The sequence below is a fragment of the Falco cherrug genome, chromosome Z, assembly GCF_023634085.1.
Source record: "Falco cherrug isolate bFalChe1 chromosome Z, bFalChe1.pri, whole genome shotgun sequence".
In the NCBI taxonomy this organism is placed as follows: domain Eukaryota; kingdom Metazoa; phylum Chordata; class Aves; order Falconiformes; family Falconidae; genus Falco; species Falco cherrug.
In genome coordinates, this window is record NC_073720.1 from 22510702 (window position 1) to 22536290 (window position 25589).

Below are 25589 nucleotides of genomic sequence, written 5' to 3' on the forward strand. Positions count from 1 at the left end.
AATTGCCACTGACAGTGTTCTTCGTTTTCTGGATGTTTGCTGTGAGAGCTTACAGCTCAGGTTGTAGAGAAGTTGAGCACGCACAGCTGTAGCTGTAGTTGGTGTTAGTTTTAAATATAAGAGCTAAAAACGCAGCGTTTAAAAGGATCAAATGCTGTTAATTCTATTATTGTGGTTAAGTAATCCTGTTTGAGGACACATCAGCCTTTCTTCAAGTGTGAAATATGAATAGTAATCTAAACTAAGTTTAGTTTAGTTAAACTAAACTTCTAAACTTTAACTCGATTATGCTGGGAGAGAAAATAGTTAGCACTGCCTTTGTGGAGCAGAAAAGGGTGGGGGGAAGCAGGTGATCATAGGTGGAGAGTAGAGTTAGTAAGACAGTTTGACGTGCGGAATTAGACTCTATAACTCGAAAGTTATAAAGTAGGTATGTTTATTGCGCGCAGATGCATGGGGGATCGCTCCTCCACAAGCGTGCATGCCCGAAGTGACGAACCATCTCACATTTATACAATAAAACAAATGAACATTTAACGCCTATACATATTCGTTACCTAAACCCGCTTACTCTTGCTTCCTATGTTAATTAGCTTATCAGTCCTTTGCCTGCAATGTGGTGGTCTTGCAGGTTTGTAGGTGATTCATGTCCTTGTGCCCATCCAATCTTCTCCAGCAAGGAGACTTAGCACTCCCTCCCTCTAGATAGCATTGGAATATCTCTCATCCTTTTCTCATTCTTTTTTAAATAGCCCCTTTGTTAGAGGAAGAAGGGCAGGCGTCTCCTCAAAACTGTAGGCGACTCCTCAAGGCTGTGTGCCTATGTGACCAGACACCGCACCCATGACTAGTCACCATACCCACATTCCTGAGCAGACATATACAATCACAATCGATGTCCATTGTCCCCATTTCACACTATTTCTCCATATCAATCCCCCCTTTTCTATCAAACTAAGTAAATTCTTTTACTTAAGCAGTCTTCCCGAATGATATAAAGCATCATACATAAGTGTTACCCTTTTAAACATTCTCCAAACCCACAAATATAACATAATGGTTAGTATTAAGGAAATTCCTAAACTGATCAAGAAGATCACAATGGGGTGTACCATAGCGTTAAGAATTCCTGTTGCAGAAGGTGACCAGCCAAAGAGAGTATCCCACCAATTATGGTTTCCATCAGGAAATCATTTACATATGCATTACAATTCCGGGAATTCATTTACATATTTTGCTCCTGCGCAATGTCCTTGAGGAGTGGTCGTCTGGGGGTCTTCAGGATGAAGATCAGGAGTCTTCTTCCAGTGAACCTTTTTTACCTTCTTGTTTCTGCACAGACTCTGTTCCTCGATAGACTAATGAGCATGATTCAGTGTCCTTGTTTAGGTAGCGTTATATACACAACAGAAACTTAGGACCAGATGGCCCTTGTAAAGGTAACGAATCCAAGGACCTTGTGTCTAGTACATCCGTGGTGCTGACACTTAAGGGTCTTGGTGTATTCATCATGGTGACAATAAGCGTCCCTGAACACCTGCCAACTTTGGATAATTATATATAATTTTCTAAAAAAGTAGTATACCATTTATCACTCATTGTATGTAGCTCATTATTCAGTCCCCCCTGTTCTAAAAAGTATCATTTTGCTCTCTGATCATTATGCTCTCTGATCATTGTTCGACAGCACCAAACAGAACACTGAAGTAATGAGGAGTATGTAATTGCCAATCTATTCCCAATACTGTACTCACTTGTTTTACTATTTTGGCACAAAAGTGTGAGTCTCTATTGGAAGAGATTGTTGCCGGAACCCCAAAGCGGGGGATAATTTCATTTAACAATCCCTTCGTTACCTCTCTTGCTTTATTTGTTCGACAAGGAAAGGTTTTTGGCCAACCTGAAAACATATCAGACATAACTAATAAATGTTGGTACCCCCCTTTTCTTAGGAGTTCGGAAAATCAGCTTGCCACTGTTGTCCTGGATAATTTCCTCTACTAATGTTCCCTAGTTTTATTTTATTTGCTGTATTGGGATTATTGTGTTAACACATTTCACATTGCTGAGTCACCTGTTCTATTACAGTATACAAGTTTCACCCTATCAATTTGATTTAGACTTTTATATAAAGTATCAGCTCCCCAATGCGTCTTATTAATAATAGGGCTGTGGTCCATATTAAATTGGATGGTACCACTATACGACCATCCCTTAAATAAGTCCACTTATTTATTTTATCATTCATGTCCTGAATTACCTTTAAGTTTTCTTTAGAATAGTTTGGCTCCTGATCTGTACTTACAGTTTGGATTTTATCGTCTGGTATTAAGGATAATTCCTCCTTTCCTACCTCCTCTGTTACTTGTCTGGTCTCATGGTCGGCCAGGCGGTTTCCAGTTTCCAAATCAGTGCCTCGGTGGGCCATCTTATGTTCTTCCTTCCATGGATGGAAGAATTCCTTCTTATAACAGAGGGGGCCATTCCTCACATCAAGGTCTGGCATGGCATATGTCCCCACCACTCAACGCCTACTGGGTTGCAGCCAACAGCGGAGCTCAAGATTCTTCTTGGTGGCAAACACCGAGGCCAACCCAGTCTTGCCCTTGACTATGGTAGGAGGCACCTGACCAACCTTATTCCTTGTACTTCGTTGTCAATGCAGAGTTTCATCTGCACATCCCATAACAAGTCACTGCCATGGCAAAACACACAGATTTACATTAGTAGAACTACTACAGAGTGTATTTTGTTTCAGTTTTTCTGCCAATATCCCCACAGCCTTGCTGACCAAGGGATATTGTTTTTATCTGAACTGTCCCCCTTATAATTTTTACTGTAACAGGTAAAGCATTTTTCACCTTTCCTGGAATTTATTTTCAGATACACCTGGTTAAAAATTTCTTTTACTCCAGGGAGGTCCTCTTTTCCTCTTTTCTGTTGAATTAAAGATAAGCTCAATATTTCAATTACTTGATCATTTTTAACTTTTAGTTTCATTTCTCCTTCTTTAAACATCTAGATGTTCTAATAAATCTCATCCCAACAAAGATTTTGGTGAATTTGGCATTCTTATTTGTTTTCTTAGTTTGTACTTTAAAGGTTTCAGGATGTTTTCCTGGTGGCCAGCAGCTCCCACAACTGTAACAATATTTTTTTTTTTTCACTGAGGTTTAACAAATAAGTTGGTTTTGTATTCACTAAAATTCCACCTCATACCCATTCCCTGCCCTAAAGGGGCCGTTACCGGTCCTGTTGTACTGCAAATGCTGCAGCAATTGGGGTGACTTTGTCAGGTTCTTCTGCTCAGTTGTCAGCAACAGCAACCCCCTCCTCCTCACCAGCAGGAGGGTTCGGGGCAGGAGATGTTGTTCCTGCTCCGCAGGTTACACAAGCCTGCCTCTGCAACAGCACTTCTGTTTTAACTCTTTCTCACCCTGAATGCCAATCTGCTCCTTGTTGCTTTAAGTCTGTGTTCTTACATATCATGCCTTCGCAGGCAAACAGCAAACACCCTGCCATGCATCCCAGCATGATTCAGTCGCACCTTCGAGGGGGTACGGGGGTTTGTACAAACTCACCCCAATACTTTAACACTTTTACAAGGTCTTTGATTCTCCACTCCCCACCACACCCCCCCGCCTCAGGTTTTACATACATTAGTACAAGTTTTTATCTTACAACGTGTTTCATTCTGGTTGCTCCACAGAAGGAACCACAACCTGAGCTTTTTAACACAAAAATTTCAACAAGAACATCTTTCTAGTTTAGGTCTCAGGGTTTTTTTCTATCCTTTTCTAGAGCCATAATCAAAGATCAGGTGATGTTAATCCCGCACTCTTTCTAGTGCTAGTACCATAGGATCCCGAGGGGGTACTAATCCACAGTCCTTTTGCCACTCAGGTTTGTCCTGGAGGACAAAGAACATGTCTGCATATGATACTTTGTCCCATTTTCCTTCTCTTCTCAGAAACAACATTAATTGCAGGAGAGTGTTGTAATCTAACGTTCCTCCCTCCTGAGGCAATTTTGCATCACTCTCCAATTTATACAAAGGCCACCACTGATTACAATATTTAATCAATTTCCTTCTATTTTTGGTGCCACCCTGTCCTACGATATCCCTCCAATGTTTTAATATACAACCCAAAGGCGATTTTTCACAGGGCTTACTCCTTCCATTTCCTATTTCGCAATTTTAATTACTTTGTTTTTCTCCGGCCGCCTTAGCCACCTAAGGTCTGCAACGCAGATAGAGCTCCTTACTCGTTTTGCTCTCGAACACGTGTCTCAAGCACTCTTGCACTCACACTCAGTCAAAATAATTAAGCTATACACGGAAAATCAAAATGTGCATCTCAATCACACCATTCACACTCTCCGGGCAGCCCGCAGTCACACAAGCAGTATGTTATACAGTACCGTGCACTTATGTACAACTTTTAGGAAGACTGACAGTTCACAAAGTATGCATTTCAATGAACAATTGCCAAAAACCAAAAAAACAAACAAAAACCAGATTTTTCCCGGTCTTAAGCAGATTGTTAAGTTTTCCGCTATTTGCCTAGAATTACCAGAATATTATTTTTCAACATACATTTCATAACTCCAAGTTTTGAACATGTAACAAGACAGCACATAGAAAACTCCAAGTTTTGAACATGTAACAAGACAACACATAGAACAAACAAGACACAGAGCGCTATTTCAGTTGTTACATTCTAGGAATTCCCCAATTCTTAAGACAACCTAAAGGAAGTTTTTAGCTTCCCCCTTTTTCCTCCTTTTTTTTTTCTTTTCTTTTTTTTCTTTTTTTCTTTTTTTTTTTTTCCTACGCCAAAGTTTCCCTTTTGCTGTGAGGTCCCTCTTGTTCCTGTGAGATTCCGCCTTATTCCATCCCGCCCCCCGCTTTCCGTCACGAGGCCTCCGGGCTTTTAGGAATGGCAGTAACCTCGGGTTTGCTCGATCTGCCCTCAGGATCGCTAGCGGCCACCCCTCGGTCAGCAAACCCCCTCCCAAGGTACCTTTCCTCCTGGGGACTACGCTGCGTGCTGGATGTCTCTGTGTGTCTCACCAGCCGCCCCGTTTCTAAACATACCGTTTTACCCGTGGATCCAGGGGTTTCTCTTCTGCTCCCGGGTGAACAGCTGAGAAGAGGAGGCTCCTCCGAGGAGATCTCCCGGGGCGCGCCTAGGAGCGTCCGCTCCGCAGCTGGTCCCTCAGCCGAGCAGAAATCCTCCTGCCTGGCTCGCCAAACTGACGTGCGGAATTAGACTCTATAACTCGAAAGTTATAAAGTAGGTATGTTTATTGCACACAGATGCTCGGGGGATCGCTCCTCCACAAGCGTGCATGCCCGAAGTGATGAACCATCTCACATTTATACAATAAAACAAATGAATATTCAATTAACGCCTATACATATTCGTTACCTAAACCCGCTTACTCTTGCTTCCTATGTTAATTAGCTTATCAGTCCTTTGCCTGCAATGTGGTGGTCTTGCAGGTTTGTAGGTGATTCATGTTCTTGTGACCATCTGATCTTCTCCAGCAAGGAGACTTGGCACTCCCTCCCTCTAGATAGCATTGGAATATCTCTCATCCTTTTCTCATTCTTTTTTAAATAGCCCCTTTGTTAGAGGAAGAAGGGCAGGCATCTCCTCAAAACTGTAGGCGACTCCTCAAGGCTGTGTGCCTATGTGACCAGACACCGCACCCATGACTAGTCACCATACCCACATTCCTGAGCAGACATATACAATCACAATCGATGTCCATTGTCCCCATTTCACACTATTTCTCCATATCAGTAAAATGCTTAAGTTGCCTCAGGGAAAATCTTTCAGAGATTCAGTCCTTCTTCCTAGATGAGCTTTGGGAAAGAATGATCTATTATATACATCCTTTTCATGTTGTGTGGTGTTCATCAGTGGGCTACAACATTTTTCATGTTTTTCTAAAGGTTGAGTTGAATACCTTTGTTGATGTCTTTTTGCTTTCTCGTGATTAGAGTTTGTGAGGGCTTTTCTAGTGTTGGTCATTATATCTAAAAGCTGTTTATATTATAGAAACAGAGTTTGAGAGAAGGTTAAGTTTTGAATTCATAGTGAAAATGCTTGATGAGGTCCCAGGTTTTTATAATGCTGAGTTATTTCAGGACTTTATTTATAGTTCTTCAGCTGTGGCACCCAAGAGTAGCAGATGTTCTTGACCTGAATTCCTGCATTTCTCATGTTCTTTCTTAGCGGCCTTCTAAAAGCAATTGATACAAGTGGTGCACTCTTTTTCTCCTGTGTAATATGACCACTGAGCCCACACCTATTTGCTCCCTAAAGGAGGGAGTAATATCTCACCCCCTCAAGAAAGATCCATGTGATGCAGTAGAAAACAGGGAGAGAGCCAGAGTAGTACCTGTAATAAGATTCAGTAGCCTACCTTTATTATAGCTTTTCCTGATTGTCACAATGTCACTATATGAAGTAATTTCTCTGTGTTTGTCTGTATGTACATACAGGTACATAAAAGTGTATATAGACAGATGCAATTATACATCTGTGTATAGATATATACATGTACTTGTATAGCTTTTTAGTAGTAGAAACTAATTTCCTAGAATCAGTATAGGCACATTCGAGAGTTGCTGTCCTGCAAGGTCACGGTTTTGCAATCAGCTTTGGTAGTCAGGATGGTTCTCAGCACTTTTCAAGGTAATGAAGAAATCTCTTAAAAGCTGAATTCTGACTAGAATAGAAAAATACTCTGTATTGTGTGTGCCTCAGACTTCTAAGAGCTATGTCATTAAAGAGTATAATAACTAACTAGTGCTAGTATTTGTTACCCCTTTATTGCTTGTTCAACTGCCTGAGATTAGAAATACATTTGTCCTGTATGTTGGGGTTTATTAATAAATCAGGTATTAGGGCGAGTGATAAAGATTTCTTTGGTCTTTAAAAATTGATGTTTAACAGATTGTTTCACTTGTCTGTCAAACGCTAATGCATTTTGTTTATATAGACCTGTATATACAGAGATGTGTGTATTTAAATGTACACCAGCGCATTCGTTGATACGATTTCTATCCTGTCTGTGGTGTGGTGAGCAGTTTTAAACTTTTTTAAATCTTTTTTTTTTTAAACAGAATATCTTTACAAATCATACCTTGGATGTGAATGTAAGATGGTTGGCTGTGCTGTACTTTAAAAATGGAATTGATCGCTACTGGAGACGGGTTGCACCACAGTAAGTTCTGATTTTCTTCCACTTAACCTTCTACAGCAGGTTTTGTTATACTTGCCAAACTGGACAACAGCAAACCCTTGGCTGATAGAAGTTACTTTAGAATTAATGGTGAAACTGATAAAATGTTTCACTGTTAGGACTCGCTAATGAGCCATTTTGTTTTCATATTACTTCTTACAACTCATGTTGTTCATGTTTTACTTTGGAAAACTGGATTGGAAGGCTGTTTCATAGGTATCAGATTTTGAAGTGACATTGTAAGTATTATAGTGTTAACACCCGGACTTCCTGATAGTTAGAGATGTGAAACATTAGAAGTTTCTTGGGGAGAGATTATTAGGGAGACATTTAATTTAAGCTGATTCCTAATTCATTCAAAATATGGAATGTGTACATGAGAGAGAGGCAGTAGCTATCATGATAGCAAGTTCTGGTCTTCATTTTTTGTTGTTCTGGTATGTGGGTGCTGATAATACATGTCAAAAAGTTCTCCAAAGAAGCTAAAAATCTAATCTGTATTCTTGAGTACCACATCATTTACTTAATAGTTAGAAACAGTACCATTGTAATTTGTAACACCTACAGAATTATATACTTTTCAGTGTTCTTTGTGAAGTCTTTTTTTTTTTTTGCTTTAAAAAGTGTAATTTCAAAAAGTTTCCATTTTCTTTCACTGTTTTCAGGAACTAAGACTTACCTGGAAGTATTCAGTCTCTCTTGTAGTGCTAGTTATATAAATGGGTGGGATATCACTGTCAGATGGATTTTATGGATCATGAATCTTAGCTAGTTCACAAAGTATGCATGATTTTCATTGTGTTCTTTGTTTGAGATAGTTTAACGTATTTTGCCTTATATAGTAAACTTTTCCAAAGATCTACCAAAAGAGGGAAAAGTGATGAAATTCTATGTCTGCAGGACGTTTTAAATAGTGTAGTGCTCCTTCATTATTACATAAGGCACTAGAGTTTTTGTATATGTGGATTAGTATACAATTGCAAAACATCTGCAAGTGTTTGGGTTCCCTTATGTGAAAGGAAAATGCATGGAAGATAGCATGTATCTTTGACATTTTGGTTGAAGTGATGGGGTAGTACTGCTTACATTACAGGTACCTAGCAAACATTACTTGAAGCAATTAAAATATACTGTTCCAATTTCTTAATACTTTTAGATAGATATTAGTAGCGCTTCCAGTGGAAAAAAAACATGGTTCATTTTCTGCAGAAGTAGTGACTACAATTTTATTGTTTGAACCAAGGTAAAAATTGAGTAACAGTCTTTCATTGTACTTTTCCTGTTGAAAACTTAATGTGATTTTTTAAAAAAACCCACCAGAAAACATGATTATATTGGATCTGGCTGAGCCCCACAGCAGCCCTCACAGTGCTGTGCTTGGTTTGGTAGCTGGAAAGGTGGTGATAACACACCAGGGTTCTGGTGCTGCTGAGCAGGGCTCACCCAGCATCAAGGCTGTCTCTCCAGCCTTTCTCCCCACCCCTTACCACTAGGCTAGATCTTGGGAGGGGACATAGCCAGGACCTTGACCAAAAGTGACTAGTGGGAGTGGGATTTTCTATACCATATGACATCTGCTCAGATGCAAAAGCTAAGAGTAAGGAAGAGGAGGTGGGGGGCATGTATTATTTACATTTGTCTTCTGCTTTCTGGGAAGTGGCCAAATGTAGCCTGCTGCTGGGAAGTAGAAAATAACATATTTTGTTTTCCTTCCCTTCCAAATGTATGACTTTTGCTATTGGTTCATTAAACTGCCTTTATCTTGACTCACAAGGGTTTTTTTAAATCTTAATTTCTCCCCCCTGTTCTGCTGAGGAGGGGAGCGATAGACCAACTTGGTGGGCACCTGGCATCCAGCCAAGTTCAACCCCCACATTTATTAAAGATTCCACAAGGTAAATCTATACTAAATTTCAAATACAACCACAGTTTTTCCCCATTTCTAATTTTTCTGCTCTCAATTTAATGCAATTAAAGCATAAAAAAAGTATTGGCTGCTGTTAAAGATTCCATGTGGTAAATTAAGTACATTTCCACTCTATCCAGTTGTTTCTCCAGTTCTGAATTTTTTTCCCTAGATTTCTTGTGTGACATCTTGTCAGTACTTTGCAGTTACCCAAATAGTTTTGTTTTAGCAGCAGAATATGTTGAGGGCATTTTGAGAAATGCCATAATTAAGCTGTAATTTCTCAGTTGATTGTTTTGTGAACCAGTCATGTTTTGGATTTCATGGTATTTGAAGGGATTGTTGTCCTTGCAAAATTCTTGTCTTTCATCTTGTCTCTCACATCAGCAGCTCTGCTTTGTCTGTACATTGTAGTACCTCAAAGTTTGTTCTGATCTACCCAGCCTGTTCAGAAGAGCAGATGTTTGGGTTGGAGGTGACTGGTTTCTGCTGCCTCTTTGAAGGGAAAGACTGATTCCATACTGGTGTTTTTCTCCATGGGGTGGTAACTTAGGTCTGTCTGCTTTACTCAGCTGTTTACAGTTTTCACAAAATCTAAGGAAAAACATACCATTGACACTTCTGCTCTTTGCCAAATGTATTTGATTGTAATTTGGTAGGTAGTTTGAAGAATTATGAGAATTGAAGGAGGGTTCCTACAGATAGATAATGTTTTCATATAACCTTATTTCCTTAGTAAATCGGAGCCAAATACAGTTTCTTTTGGAACTATATGTCTTAAATATTTATGTACTTGTGAAGAACTTTCAGTCTCCCAAGAATTTTGATGGTAAGTTAAATGCCTCAGTTGTACAGGTGTGCTGGTGTTATTTTTCAGTTGAAGCAAGCAGAACTAGCTTTACCTCTCTGCTGGGCATTTATGGTTTCTCAGCTGCTGCTGCTACAAAGCAGGAAAATGTTGAGATCGTGAATTCTCGGGACAGTGCATTAGTTGACTTAATCATTATACTAAAATACATAGCAACAAACAGTGAATACAAACAACTTTTTTTTTTAAGAAAAAGTGAGCCTTCTGAAATACTTTGCTCTTTGCACCTGTTCACCAATGCTGTCTGTCTTATTCATGCTACTTATTATGCACCTGCCTTGGACTTACAGCCATGTTTTCCAGTGAGCGTGATTTTGGAGATGGGCCTATGAACTTTTTTCCTCCTGCTTTCTCAGGCAGCTTTCCACATTGCCGTGGAGAAAAGCCTAGGGTTGTCATAGCTTCTTTTTGGGCAGTTTGGCCTGGTTTTTTTGGTATTTGTGGTCATCCTCCTCCGAAGGTGGTCTCATTTTATGATGTATGTGTGCTTATAAATGGCTTTTCTTGGAGATTCTGTTTTTCAACGTTTTTGATTTTACAGATAGTTACTGTTACATCCTGGTTTTTGTGGACTTTGTTCTTTGATTTGATTACTGGAAACTGTAATAATGCATTTCAAATCCATGTTCTGATTTGTTTGAATGATAATTATAACTGTTCAGATTTGAATTTCTGGTTTATGAAATAATAGACCTTTTTAAAAATCTCCAAAGTAACATTTTAAATATCTGGATACATGTTTCCCCATACCACAAACACAGGAAAAGATCAGAAACTTTGAAATTGCAAACTGTAAAGGACTACAAGATAAATAAATTTCATCCCTAGAAGACCTTATTTTGATTTTTGATTTGGTGTAATTCAGTGCAGAAGGGAAATAACTTGAGTGATACACATTCTTCCTAATTTCTAGCGTGCCTGTAACTTCTGTATGGAGCTGTGGGCCTTTCTTGCAGTGTATTAAAGGAGGATAAAGGTGTTGCTGTCCGTGGCTGTGTCTGTGACTGCTGCAGGGGTGAGCATGTAGCAGGGGGATCCAGTCCCCGGCAGATGTCACTGTCCTATTACCTAAACGGTAAATCCCTCCCTCCGCTCTCTGGTGAGCTGTTTGCAATCCTGTCATATAATGCAGTATGCTGCTTGCGTCTGCATTGATTTCTTCAATTATTCTTTCTCATTACTCTTTGCTAACTTTGCTTGTCGTAAGCTTCTGTATTTGAGGTGCTCATCCTCATGAGTCTATTTCTTTTCCTTCTTTTGCGTGTAACGGCAAGAGCTTAATTACAGCATTTTTATTCATAGTAACAAATTGAATGGTTACTGCTCTTGGAATATGTGTATGATATGATTAATGTAATGGTAATTACGGAAAAGTAATTAAGGCAAAAGGTCTCATGAGCTCACAAACAAGGTAAAAAATACAGCAGAACAGTCCTTTTCCTGTACAAACCAGGTTTTATATGCTGTTATGCCTGAAGGTGAGGTATTGTACAAGCTACATTTAATTGACATTAGATTTCTTAATTGTATTAGTAAGAGTTTTCAAGTTTTATGAACCTTTCAGAGTATGCCTGTGTGTGCAGAAATTACATACTGCAATCTTAAAAAAAAAAAAAGACCACAGAAATTTATTTCCCTAAAATATCATCTAGTGGCTTTAGATTAATAACTGAAATAGTTCCCTGCAGAAAAAATTTTACTGTTGCAGAAATCTTTGTAAACTTTACCCAGAATGTTTGTAGGCATAATTTAATTTTATGTTAAAATATTTTAAGGCCTAAGTCTTCATAAAAAGCCCTTTAAATCTTGTTCCTGAGTGCTATAAATTACCTTTGAAGATAAGACTTAGTGTGCATTTATGAGTCACCAGTGAAACAGTAAATTGCTCTTCTTGAGTACTATACTTGGAATGGTAGGTTTCTGATTTAGGAAATGGTGAGTACTTGTGTTATATACAGAGGGGAAAACAGTGAAAACTATTAATACTGTTGCAAATGTTTGAGCTTGGGGTAAATCCTCTCTCTTCTGTTATTTTAAGGTGAATATTTGGTATTTGTGTAGAGTAGTGTAAAAACTGTTTTAGTGAGCTTTACGCATCATTTTAAGTCTCACTGTATAAAACTCCAGTAGGTCAGTATTTGCACCTGAGGTGAGGCAACAGAAAGTGGTTGTGTTGCTGTGTTTAATCATCTTTATTTCCAGCCACTAGACCTCATGGAGATGTCATGGTTGCATGCATGCTTTTAAATTGGTGCTATGTTGGGTGAAACAGTTTCATCTAAACAACCTTGTTTGGTAACATAAGTCTTTTTTCTGTAAGAAACACCTTTCTAGGTGCTATCAGCAAATGAAAGTGTATTTTTTTTCTGATTGCATAATCTTCAGGTACCAACAAAGCATTTTTAAAAGCAGTTTTGTTTCCTGTTTGGAACTTAAAATTACGTGGGTCGTATACAGTCTTAAATAGTATAGGAATGATATGATACTGTAACTTGTAATCTTAAACTGATAGACTAGGTCACTTAAAGGGAAGTATAAAGATAGTGTAAAGCTGCACTTGAATGAAAATTAATCTTTAAGGCTTAGAATTTATCCTTCAGATTAGTTTTCCCTGCATTCTTTAAGACTTTATAAACATATTTTTCACTCAAAGCTGTAATTTTCAGAGGATCCATATTTTTAAGTGTAGCTGTATGGCTTGCTTGTAGAATAGGATTATTGCTTTTGCAAAAAGAGCTGTCAGCTTGCAGTCGACTGGCTGGCACATACATTATTAACATAAGGCTAGCCTGTTACTTAGACAGTATATGTAAATGTCTACAGTGAAAAACAAGAATGAATTTGAGAAAAGAGAAGATGTTACAGACTGTAGGTAGAATGGCTTGGGAGAAGGGATAGACTCCTTAATAAATGTCAAGCCTGGGGCATAACAAGATAAACCCTAGGAAAAACCCAATGGTTAATGAGGCCAAACAGAAAATAACTATAGCTATGTGTGAACTATCCTCATTACCATATTAAAAGATCCACCTTCCAGCAAAAAAGGAAGTCTCCTACTAACAAAGCCCGCTTCCCACAGAACTGGTCAGTGGAAAGGTATGCTGTACCTTTAAATGGAATCAAGACTTACAAGAACCATTGAGAATTAAGTGTGGCTAAACTTCATTACAAGCAATTGTTCAAAGTCTATAAAGTGTTTTACTGTGTGTTAAGATGTGTGCTAGCTTTGTGGATTTACCACCTAGCACCCATCTCTGTGCAGGTGTGCAATAAAAAAATTAGTGTGTGAATTGACACTGCTCCCTGGGTAATGAACTCTGTGAGACAACAGTCTGATACCTTATTGCCTTATACTGGACACTTTTGTCATTATGCATTAGTGTGCATGGGCAAAGTCATGCTCAAGTCATCAGTCCCCACAGTAATAACTGTATAATAACAATCAGTTTACAGTTTGTACGTTTTTCCCTTATTTTTGTAATGTATCTGGGTACCTTACTCTCTGAACTTTGTCTTCGGCCATTTGTGTTTACAAAGGTCACGTGAAAACCTGAGGTTGAAAGGCCTCAAATGTTTGTCTGTTTCACTCTTCCCTCTCTTTTTAAGTGTATTTGAGATAGTGGAAAAACAAAGGATATTCTTTCGATAGTGTATCATACTGAAATACATTAGTTTCAAGAAAATGGTGTATAAAAATAATTTTCATCCCGTCAAATGCAGATGCATTAATGGAAATGATCATTCAACTTTTGTGACTAGTAATAGTGACAAAATAATTCTAAATATTACTTAATATTTTTTGTATTGAGAGTCAAATAATATTTTAATAAATATATCCTGACAGCGCTCTTTCTGAAGAAGAAAAAACTTCATTGCGTGCTGGACTTATCAGCAACTTCAATGAGCCAGTGAATCAGGTTAGTGTTGAACGATTATTACTCTCCCAGCAAATACTTGTATTGGTATATAATTGGGTTTCCTTCTTTACAAAATGTTTAATAATAATAATAAAGCTGACAAGTTGCAATTTATGTGTTGCCTTTCAGACAGATCTTTGTGTTGAAGTGAGATCTTTTTCCAAAGGTCATAATTCATAGAATCATTTAGGTTGGAAATAACGTTTTGTCTCTTGGGTTTTTTTTCAGTGGCAGTTGATGCTGTCCCTTGCTGTTTATGCAAACATTTGGTGAAATGGTTCAGGGAACTCATGTAGCTCAAAAATAACCTTTCCCTGAGTGATTTTTCTTTTTTCAGCTGTATCTGTTATCTGATCTGACTCCCAGTATAGCCATACAGGGAAGTGTGGTGGTGGTGTAGCAGGAATAAGCTGTTGAGAATGCTGCTGCATAAACCCACTTAAGCAGTGTTGCTGTCACATGTCTAATTACAGCATTAATTAATTTAAATAGGCATAATAAAGCTTCAGTGTGGTAGTGTCTTGTCTTACATAAAGTGACTAATTATAAGCTACTATTTTGATTAGTGTAAGGTTTTATTGTTAAATTGAGTATAGAGCTAATGTTAGGGCCTCAGAATATCCATAAGCTAGATGAGTCAGTCTTCCTTCTGCTAACTTTTTCTTGCTCATGTGAGTATGAGGTTCTGCAAGGAAGTATTTGCTAATATTTTAAGCTGGGATCTTAAATTTTTTTTTGAAGAAAATACAGTAATGATTTGCATGAGGTAAAACTTAAAAAGTATAGCAAACAAGCTTCTGTTCTGCAGACAGTTCTGTTTCAACTTTTCAGGATTCCTCAGTTGGTTTAATGTTATTTGTAGGATTAGAGCAATGTATCAAAATTAGGGCAATTTAATGTTTGTAGAAGACCTTTGTGCAATTACAATTTTGACTAGAATTTAAAGTTTTTATTTTAAATGCAGGTTTTTTTATTGCAGGTATACATAGGAAATATCTTTAAATTTGTAGTCCACGTATAGTTGCAGCGTAAAAAGTATGACCAAATATTAACTTGTGTCTTTATTTTCAAAATAACTATGAAGTATGTCATGTTGCACCATAAAATGTGTGTCATTTATGCTACTACTAGGTAGTATAAAGTTTATCAAATATTTAATTTTGAAGTGGTTGCATGGTATTTACGTTTCTGAAAACCTAATGTTAACTGCATTGTATGTAAAACAATTCAAACTTTTTATCAATAATTTTTCCATATCTCCATTAGTTTTTAATCAGTTTGCCTGCTAAGGCAATAGTATGGCATGTTTTATAGTTATAAATTTCACTGCTAATGAACAGTTCTGCAGTTTTGAGATTATAGTTACAGGCTGAGATTGGAACATTTTAACTTTCATTTTAAAGACTAGCAGCTTCACGTATTGGTTTGTGTGTCTTTATGATATTTTTGGGATGTAGTCTTTTAGGATATAGAGGACTTTGGTTTGTTTTTATGCTAGCAGCCTGCTCCTAAATAATTGTTCAAACAATTGTTGTGATACTGAAGGATGTTTCAGAATCCATCTCCCCTTCTTGGTCCCTTGTTCCCCAATCTGTATATTACATATATTGAGGTTTCCTTTCAGAGGCACCTTTCATTTAGTCCCCAGTCTGCCTGATACGCCTGATATCTTGTATTCCCAATGAGTGCTCTTTTCTAGTTGCAGATACTTCACAACACAGTTGCTACATGCTTGTGCTTCCTGCATCATCAAAGGCAGAAAAATTATGACCCTTGTGTGTATAAAAAGAAAAAGAAAAAGAAAAAAAAAAAGAAAAAAAACAACCCCAAAATATAAGAAATTAGACAGTATTGAGATGTGAAGATACAAACTGACTTCTAGGTGAGAGAGAGAAGAAAACAGAACATGCCATATGTTGGGAGCATCATTTCCATGCCCTCTGAAGATATTTACCATATGGAGGAAAGAGAGGAGCAAAATATTGCTTGAAATGTGTGACAGCAGATATTTTTTTTTTTTTTCACTTAAAAAGCCAGTCCTCAAGGAGAAAATACTCTTGGCATCCCTGGAGAGGTTTCTTCTTGTATCACGTACAGAGAAGAGTTTATTTGTTCCCTCCTGCCAATCAATAGCACTTGATCTGAAAGATATAGGATATAAGATAAAGAGATTAGACTCCCAGCTGTTCCTTGCAAATGTTGGTGTCAGTTGTCTGAAGCAATTCTTCTTGGTAAGCAAGTAGGTAGGAATGAATGTTGTAGGAAGTTTTGTGGGGTGGTCAGACTTCAGATGAAACAGCTAAGGAAGCAGTAAATAGGTATTCCCTCTTATGCCCTTAAGTTGCTTGGATTCTTTTTGATGGCGTAAGGTGGTAACTTCTTCCCTAGGCTGGAAGTGTGGTGGTAATTGTAAGGGTATGTTGAAGGTGAGAGCGTCTGCTTCATTAATCCAATCAGGGAACCTTTTCAATGTGAACAGGGTAAGAATGGGGAAATATGAACATGAAAATATTTGAACTTCAAAAAATGTTTGAAATGAAGTTATGAGGGACTATACAAAATTTGTTAAGGAATGTTTATGGGAAGGGAGTTGTGGAGCAGCAAAATGGGAAGCAGACAGAGAGAGGGTATGAAAAGGGCCAGCGATGTGTAAACTGTGGCTGGTCAGTACCCATGTCTGAACAAACCTGGTGCCTAATCACCACCATCTGTCCTGTCTCCTGAATAAATCCTTTTAAGTATCTTCCTGTGTAAGCTCAGTCTGTGTGCATGCTGCAAGGACTAGGTGCCAGCTGCTGGCAAGACTGGCATCAGTGCAGTTTGGTGCCAGCAACCAAAGTCAGATGGTGGGGGTGATATGCGTCTGTCTAAAAGCTAAAACTCAGATATAGCAGAAATAAGGGTAATGTGTATTCAGCAATCTAGTTTGTTTGTAGAAAGTGATGGAAAACACTGCAAAGTAGAAAGTGGTTTCCAAATGTCTAATTTACATGATTTCTAGAAAAAAATGCATTTAGTGGTCTTATGTAAAATGTAAACAAAGTAGCCACCTTATGGCTATTTTATGTAAATATTTACAGCATTTTATGTAGATATTTACTATAAACATGAAATAGACCTATTTTTTTCTCCATACTTACTTGCATTCAGCTAATTTAAAAATAGTTTGAGAAAAAACATACAAAAATCTAGCAATCTGTGCTAGGGTATTTTTGTTTCAGGTTTTATTTGGCTGTTAGTTTCTGCATTGTATTTTTCTAAATGAACTTTGACTTTGTGGTATCTGTGTTTTGTTTTCTTTTTTGCAGATAGCAACTCAGATATCTGTACTGATTGCTAAAGTTGCCAGGGTGGACTGCCCAAGGCAGTGGCCAGAACTTATACCCACTCTTGTAGAATCTGTGAAGGTTCAGGACGATCTTCAACAACACAGAGCACTGCTTACCTTTTATCATGTTACAAAGACCCTGGCATCTAAACGGCTTGCTACAGATAGGAAACTTTTCTATGATGTAAGTAATGTGATGCAGTATTGTAGAGCATGCAAACCACAGACTGCATGCTTGCCACTTCCTGTAGTTAGCTGGCAGTGCATTAATGGCAGGTTTTAATGTCTGCATTTGAAACAAAGTGCTTTTACTTTGGGTGTACAGTAAGAAATAACTGGAGGTCAGCTTCTAGGTGAAATGTTTTTGAGAACGTTATTATGCTTGCAGCTTGAGTCTTGTTATAATAACCTGTGTTAAGAAGCAGAGCTTCATCTACAGAACAATATCTGTGTATCAGCCTTATGTCATCATGTCATATAGCCAATCTTATTGTATATGAATTTGTAGTGTTTTTGTAAATGTGCTCTGGATTCATAATTCAGTATAGTCTTTAAAAAATACTGGGGTTTAGGCTTCCATAGCACAATATTTTTGGGTTGTATTGTCAGTGGAAATGTGTTTGGATTTTTTTCCAGATCAGCTTCATTCTCCAGGTTAATTAAAAGGCAAGATGTGAATGCAAATGCCAAATCTTGTCTCATGCAGCCTGCATTCTCCCTTTTAAGAATCCACTGATTAGAACACAGGTTTTTGGCTGTAGGTTGTTGCATCTCAGATCCCATTTGGAGCTAGGCAATGATAGTACAGTTAACTAAATCTGTTGAGTTAAACATCTTTTCCAAACATGTTACATTTGAATGTACAAAATTTTATTTTATTCCTCCATTTTAAAGAAGAGATCATAATGCAGATAATGAAGACTATTTTTGAAGTTTTACTTATTTGTGTAGAAAAAAAATCCTGGCTGTGTAATAGTTAAGGTGAAATTTTAATGGTCAGGAGTCTGAGGCACTGAAGACTGGCTCTTGTAATAGGACAGGATCTGAAACAGTGCTATGTTCCTGTGAGATGTGTATGTAGAGGAACAGTGTTTTCTCTCTGCCATGTGTAGGTACAGATGAATGTAATCTCTGCATAGGAAATACTAGTTTATATTATGAAATTTATTAGGCCATTATATATGATCTGGATAATTGAACAATATAAAGGGTTTGGTAAATTCACAGATATTAATTCCAAAGCAATGAAGAGCAGGTGAGATAATGACTTCTTTTGTAAAACTCTCCTAAATCAAGGTGTTGCTTATACAGCTTGATTATGCAGCTGAAAATACTATTGATGCTCAAGGATACAGCAAAAAAATCAAAATGCAATCCCAAAGCCTCACCTTCATAAAACAGCTAAATACATACTGTCTCAGTGGAGGGACAGAAAGGAATTTATAGGTCCTAAGGTCCAGTATTTGTTGCTAAAGTTGTCATGTCCAGCAGTACCTTTGCTGCATTTCCACCAACTTACCAGGTTCAAAAAAAGCTCAGTTACTTTTATATTTCCAAGAAACTTGGTACGTTTGTATGAGCCTTTTTCCTTATGGAAAGGAAAAATACCATTTTTCCAGTGTGTATATTTTTTTTATTCGTAGAGTGAGGCAACTTCAGACATGCAAAGAAAAGGCATGTGACATTCTTTGTTTGGATTTACAAGGCAGTATTTGTCAAAAGTAACACTGAAATTTCATTTTAACAAGCATACCCTTTTTAAGCAGCCTTTTTATACTTAAATGTTGGTTTCAAACTTGTGGATACGTTCAGTATCCAAAGTTCCTCTATCATCTAATTTGATGTGAGTGAAAATTTTTGGTGCATCCAGTTTCACTGTGTTGGGAATAAAATGTATGTTCACAGTTTTTTGAACTTTAGGTGGGAAAAGGAAACTTTCTGAGTATCTAGCACTATAGGGTTCACATTTCAGGATTTTTTAAATTTAATATTTTTTTAATGACTGCAAAATTGGACAACTTTGAAGTCTGCTGCTTCTGTGTCCTGGTAAGGGGAAATCACATCTGTTGAGTGGGATGTGACTTTTGGAGAGTCAAAAAAACTTTCTTATGGAAGAAGCCATTTGAAGATGGAAGTTCTAAAAGCAAAGTTCTAAAAACTTAAGTAATACTTCAAACTTTCTTGATACCTTCAGATAAATAGTTACAGTGTCAGCTTTTTTTTTTAGTACAGCTTTGGAAACACATGTTAAATTTTTCAGGTAATACGGTACTTGAAGATTACAAGGTCCTGCTTACACGAGGCATCCCTTGCTGAACTCTGTTACTTGATGTTTAAGGAGAAAAATGTTAGATGACATAAATGCAGCTTATTTATAACTTCATCTTTCCTGTGAATAGTACAGTTATAATCATAACTATGTTAAAAATCCTCAAGGTAGAATTGGTTGCTTTAGTACACATAGGAAAATATACCTGCTTATATTGGTGATACTGCTTATAAACTTCTATTTTCTTCTGAGCCTACTTTTCTGGACTTAGTTTATTCAATGAGGATGATGTCTTTTGGAAGTAAAACCAGTGAGTTTTATTTTTCTATCTAATAAAAATGTTCTGCTGCTTTTAGGAAGAAATTGATTTTATGTCTTAAAACCTGCAGTGTTTGGATATATTATTTTTTTTTCTAATAGCACATACTGGAGAAGTGATCCCATGAATTTATTGCAAATCCGCAAAAATAAGTTACAGTGTTTTCCTCTCATTCATTTGATATTAAGCTTTGGAGTCTTCCTGTTGCTTCTTGGCTCTGGTTTTGAAAGAATGCTGTTACATTTTTACAGTTTATCTGAAACTTTTCTTTTTCCTGAAACTGTGAAGCTTTGCACAACTTTCATCTTAAACTAGAAGTGCTTTTCTTTACAGTCCTGCCATAAGGTACAAGAAGGTTTTGGGTACCTCCTCTGCTACTGGATATACAACATTTGGTTTAGTCTCCCCATTGAACTTCGTTGAGGGTTTTTATGATTGTTCACATTTCTTTGCTGCTTTGGAGATTGCTGAATCTTTGAAATATGGTCATAAATAGGAATCCTGAATAGGAATCCTTGTGATCATTGGCAAATTATGAAATCCAGCATTGAACAGGTCTGCCATCTTTGCTTTTACTGTTACTATTCATCATGAACAGTTTTCGTTTATGAAGATAATTTTCTTCTTTAGCTTCAGTATCTTTTTACCCCCATGATTTAAAGAACAAAGTCAAAATTTCTTAGTGACTAAGTATCCTTTATTGGCAGCGCTGGATGCACGGGGGATCCTTCCGCCTAACGTGCATGTCTAAAGTAACTAACTACTTTACATTTATACCATAAACCAATGACTATTCAATTAACGCCTATACATAGTCATTACCTAAACCGGCCTACTCTCACTTCGTATGTTAATTAGCTTATCAGTCTTTTCTGCTTGTGCAAATTCTTCCAAGAACTGTGGGCAGCGGTCCTCGGGACGTGGGCAGTGGTCTTTGGGAGGAAGGCCAAGGGTCTTCCTCAAGGTGTACTTTTCACCTTTTGCCAGAAAATGCTGAGTTGGGTGAGTTACCAGTTTCAACCAGCTCCTTCTATCTGTCTTTCCTCCTTGGGTGTGTTTTAGCTTAGGATGCCGACAGATAATAGGATGTCAACAGCCTCACAAGATGTTGGCTGGGGATGTCATGTATCTTATATTCATTACATTTTAACTACAAAATTCATTCTATCCTAGAGTGAGTTCATACATTATCACCCACCAGCACACTTTGCCTGTTTTAGTGACTAGAGGCATTTAAGGTAGCCATGACAAGGTCTTTAGGTCCTGCAGTATAATAGAAATTACATATGTGTATATATATATATTAAAAATTATAATTATAAAATATATATATAATTGCTAGTTGAATGACTTCAAATGTAAAAATGTGGTGGGTCCTCCTAGTGGATACTGTGTATTTGTCATTCTGTCCCCCCACTTTTTAATAAAGCAATTGTTTTAAATTTTTTTAGTACTAAGGTACACTGAATGGATGACAAACAAATAGGTTAATCTAGAGTATATTCTACTATTAGGACTATTATTGCTGCTTTGAACTGTGTTTTGTTTTTCTTTTTAATCTGAGTTGTTACTGCTTACTATTATGGCTAGTATTAGTGTATTTTATTTAAGAGACATAACCCCCAATACCCAAAGCCAACCCCCAAAACATGAGTAAGTTGAAACTGTTGATAGTTATTTTGTGATGTGTTTTTGCAACTCCATGAACACATCATTGAATAATTATCAAGAGTTTCTACTGTCTCATCTTTACTCAGTCAAAGGAACTGAATAAACAGGTCATCTGTGGTTTTGATTCCATTGATGTAACGCGTATCAGACTAAGTGCAGTTCTTCCTTAACTGTGAAGCTGTCAAGTGCTACCATAACTGAATGAGAAATTTTTTATCTTCTGTTTATACTTCAGATAACTTTATCAGGTAAGCACTGTTTGGAAACTGCAATGTAAATTAAGTTTGAGATTTTCAATGCTAGCTGATTAGAAACTGTTTGTCATTCTGTGTTTTAAGTAAGTTGAAGCAAAATTATTTAATTTTTAAATGATAGTTCGCAGCTATCAACAAAGTTAGTTTCACTGTAGGCATTGTGACGTACCATTTTTATTAGAGATAGTCATGTAACTGCTGTGTCCCAGGGTAAGTAAGCTGAATTAGGTATTAACTGTGCTGTAAGACAGTTTTAAGTCTGGTGGGAGAGGAGGTGATGAGGAGGGCTGACAGGTGTTTTTTTTGAAGCCTCATGCTGTTTTGTAGACCTGTGGCTGTATTTAACGAAAATCAAGGAGACCTACATAGTTACTTTAAAGTAGTAGAGTCAAAGACCAAGTAGTCAAGGAAGGAGGTGAATCTATCATAACAACTTCAAATTAAGACAAGATATTTTTCTGGAAAACCTCTTTGGATCAGTACAACAACAGTCCTACAAAGAAGCAAGTGAAACACGGTGACCCATGATATAGAAGAAGATGGATTAAATAATTTCACAGTCTAAAATAGCCTTTAAAATTAAGGAATTTATTACGCTGTAGCCAAATTCAGGAAATCAAGTATTATTTATTGTTGGTCTTTCTTCCTTTTGCAGCTTGCATCAGGTATTTATGGCTTTGCATGTTCCTTGTGGAATCATCATACTGATACGTTCCTACAGCACATCTGTGCAGGTGATGAAGCTGGAGCCAGAAATTCACTAGAAAGAACCTTGCTGTCATTGAAAGGTAATAATATAGAATGATGTTAAATAGAATGAATCAAGTTTTTTCCCAGTGGATGAGTAAGATTTCTTTAGTAAACAGTGTGCATTCCCTAATAGAGCTGTGCCCATTGAGAAAACCCGTAATTTTGGTTTATTTTAGCTGTACCTTTAACAAGGCAGAAGGAGGATTGTTCACACAGAAGAGGGAGAAGGTGCTCTTGTTTTTCGGTATTCACCATTCTGATGTTGTAAGAAGCCATAGTCTAGGAGGTGGGAAAGTGGAGGACCTAACGGGATGCTTTTTGATGTATGTGGTAATTTAGGCTTGCATCTGTCTGTCTTTTAGGCACTTAGCTGAAGAAGCTGAGCTATGAATTCTGATGTGTTCAGTTCATCTTACATTCGGTGAAGAGGTAGCTTTAGCTTTTAGGTTGGTGCTCAAGTACTTATCAATGGGATGAATAAATATCCTTACTGTACTTTGTGGCTTTGAATAATCGAGATGTTTGTTTGCAGTGCTTGCAATATAGATGATACCTGCCTTGAGTTGTTTCAGAAGGTGCAGAATGCGCCTTACGTGGCCTACTGGCAGTGACAAACCTGAGAAAATTCATAAGATGGCTTATGGGCCCAAGTTGACTGTACTGGGCACTTTTCCTGCTGCAGAACCTTTCAGAGGTTGAATATTTAAAGCTTTTGCAGAATTCTTGATTCAGTAATTCTTGGAGTTCTCTTCATTATTTTATACATAAGGTACTGAACTTTAAAGTAATTTCAACAAGATCAGATTCATGGTAGGTATGGCTGAGACATCCAAAAGCCAAAAATTAAATGTATTTTTAAATATGGAGAATTGTAAGAAAGACACAGTAGCTCTAATTGTAGTCATGTTATGAAACCTATTGGAACAAGGGTTGAGAAATACTAACACAAATAGCTTTTTCTTTTTAGTGCTTCGTAAACTGACAGTCCATGGTTTTGTAGAGCCTCATTGCAATGTAGAAGTGATGGTAAGTGACATATATCTGTTTCTAGTTCTAGATTAGAAATCTTTTGTGATGATTTCAGGTGTAAGAGGTATGTTGAAAAATTGTTGAAAGGCACACATTTGTGTTATGTAAAGGGAAGATCAAGCAACACAGTCTTAAGTTTTCCTGCCATCACTTAAGAACTGTCAGATCCTAGATACATCCTAAACTGTGACACAAAAGATGTGATGTTTAAAAAAGGAAAAGGTACCCCTTCTGATTTATGTGTCCATGATAGTGACACCCCTGTTGCCTACTGGGAGATGTCATATGTACTCTCCCCCATCATTTGAAAAGGATGTTTTAATTTAAAGACAGATGTAATGGCATATTTTTCCTATCAAATTCCATTGATAGAATTAATCTGAGGTGAAATCTTGAGATGAAAGCTATGTTATGCTAGAAAAATGCTGTGCTGTTTGTGTGGTACTAATAAGGTCAGTTTGGATCATCTATGCAGTGTGCTAGGTAGCTAATTACTTGTTTCATGAGAAAATTGTTTGTACAAGACAATCAACTAGTTCAGTTAAAAGTGATAAGGTGATTGAGCTTGTAACACATCTGAACTGACTTCAGTTTGACTCAGCTTTCTTCTCATAGTACAGTGCAAAATAAGCTTCATTTTTAAAAGAACATATACTTTTGTATTTTTAGGGTTTTCTACATGCAGTGTTTGAACGCCTAAAACAGTTTCTGGAGTGTAGTAAGTATCTGTATATTTTTCCTTGTATTGGTTGTTAAATATTAGAAGCTGGATGAAAACATAATGCAGTTTAGTGCATCATCGATAATCATTTAGGTGCAAAGTATTTTTTATATGCACACAGCTGTTACTTTAAATGCTGCTGAATCAGTCAGAAAAGGCTTCAGTAAAAATCTTTTATATGAACAAACTAGAATTCCACCAAAATTATACTTGGTGTGTTAATGGCAGTGAAAAAAATTATGAAAGATAAGCCATGGATTGTCAGAGTATCCTTATTAAAATATGTATATGCTACTAAAACCCGGGTTATGTTGAACTTTCTTCTTTTGGAATTTTATGTTTTTTCTTCTTTCTGGAGTTTGCTGTATGTTTCGGCGTGTATCAAATGGGAAATAAAGGCCGCATTCAGCTGTGTGTGCTTTATAACTGGAAGAGTAATAGTCTGAGACAGGCAACCACATGTTTACACAGTCAACAGAAATGTTAGCATAATTGGCAGGTGTTAGTGCTTTTGCAGGGAAGTTACCTGAAGCAAGCAAAAAGCAGATGTTTGTCACTGTAGCATCTGAACTCACTCTTTTTGTGCTTTTACACTTGTAGTAGACCTGGTGCAAGCCGTTCATTCATTTGAAGTCTGTCAGGTTCAACAAGCCTGTCGGTTCAATCCTAAAAGCCTTAAGGATTCAACAATTTTTCTGAGAACGTGTCTAAACTAAGTAGAAAGAATATTTTTTATATTAGTGAAGGTTACTGACTCAGGAGTCTGTACTTAGATGAGAGGGGCTGATCTGGGCTCTGAGCCACATTTCTAGTAAAGGTAGAAACTACCACTATGTTCAATGTTTGAATAAACAACATGGTTTATTTACAAAGATATCTAAAATCTAAACAATATTTAAACAAAAATCTATTGCTGTTCTAAATTACAGACTTCTTTGCATGCAACTCTTTGCCCCTTCTACTATACTACAGTCGTGCTCTTTCTGGCCCTTTGATTTTTGGCACGGTAGCTGCCTAGCTTTAGTAGGCTGAATTGGAGGCCATCCCATCCTGAAGCTTGGTGGTTATCATAGTCTCCTAGAATATGAGGACTCCAGGGTTTGAATGTCCTAAGATAAAAACTGAGCTGAACCTGCCTGTTTACACTTCCCTAATTAATAAACTGTTTTGCAAAAGCAGTCATAACTACATTACAAGCTTAGTGTTTACATTTATTATTACATGGTTTTTGCCTCTATGCCTTCATTATTTTACGATGGAGTTTCTAGGAAAGCATGTAGTATTATGTAGTAAGGATATA

General features: G+C 37.2%; 1 protein-coding gene across 6 annotated transcripts in view; it reads left to right on the forward strand.

Moving 5' to 3' along the window:
* IPO11 (importin 11) overlaps positions 1 to 25589 on the forward strand; it is a 99840-nt gene that overhangs the window by 11014 nt on the left and 63237 nt on the right. For all 6 annotated transcript variants that reach the window (XM_027808126.2, XM_027808129.2, XM_055699646.1 and 3 more), the window contains exons 6-11: positions 7139 to 7239; positions 13876 to 13948; positions 17257 to 17460; positions 22445 to 22577; positions 23507 to 23565; positions 24238 to 24286. In XM_027808126.2, the coding sequence (XP_027663927.2) occupies positions 7139 to 7239; positions 13876 to 13948; positions 17257 to 17460; positions 22445 to 22577; positions 23507 to 23565; positions 24238 to 24286 (619 nt within the window). The remainder of the gene's footprint in view (positions 1 to 7138; positions 7240 to 13875; positions 13949 to 17256; positions 17461 to 22444; positions 22578 to 23506; positions 23566 to 24237; positions 24287 to 25589) is intronic.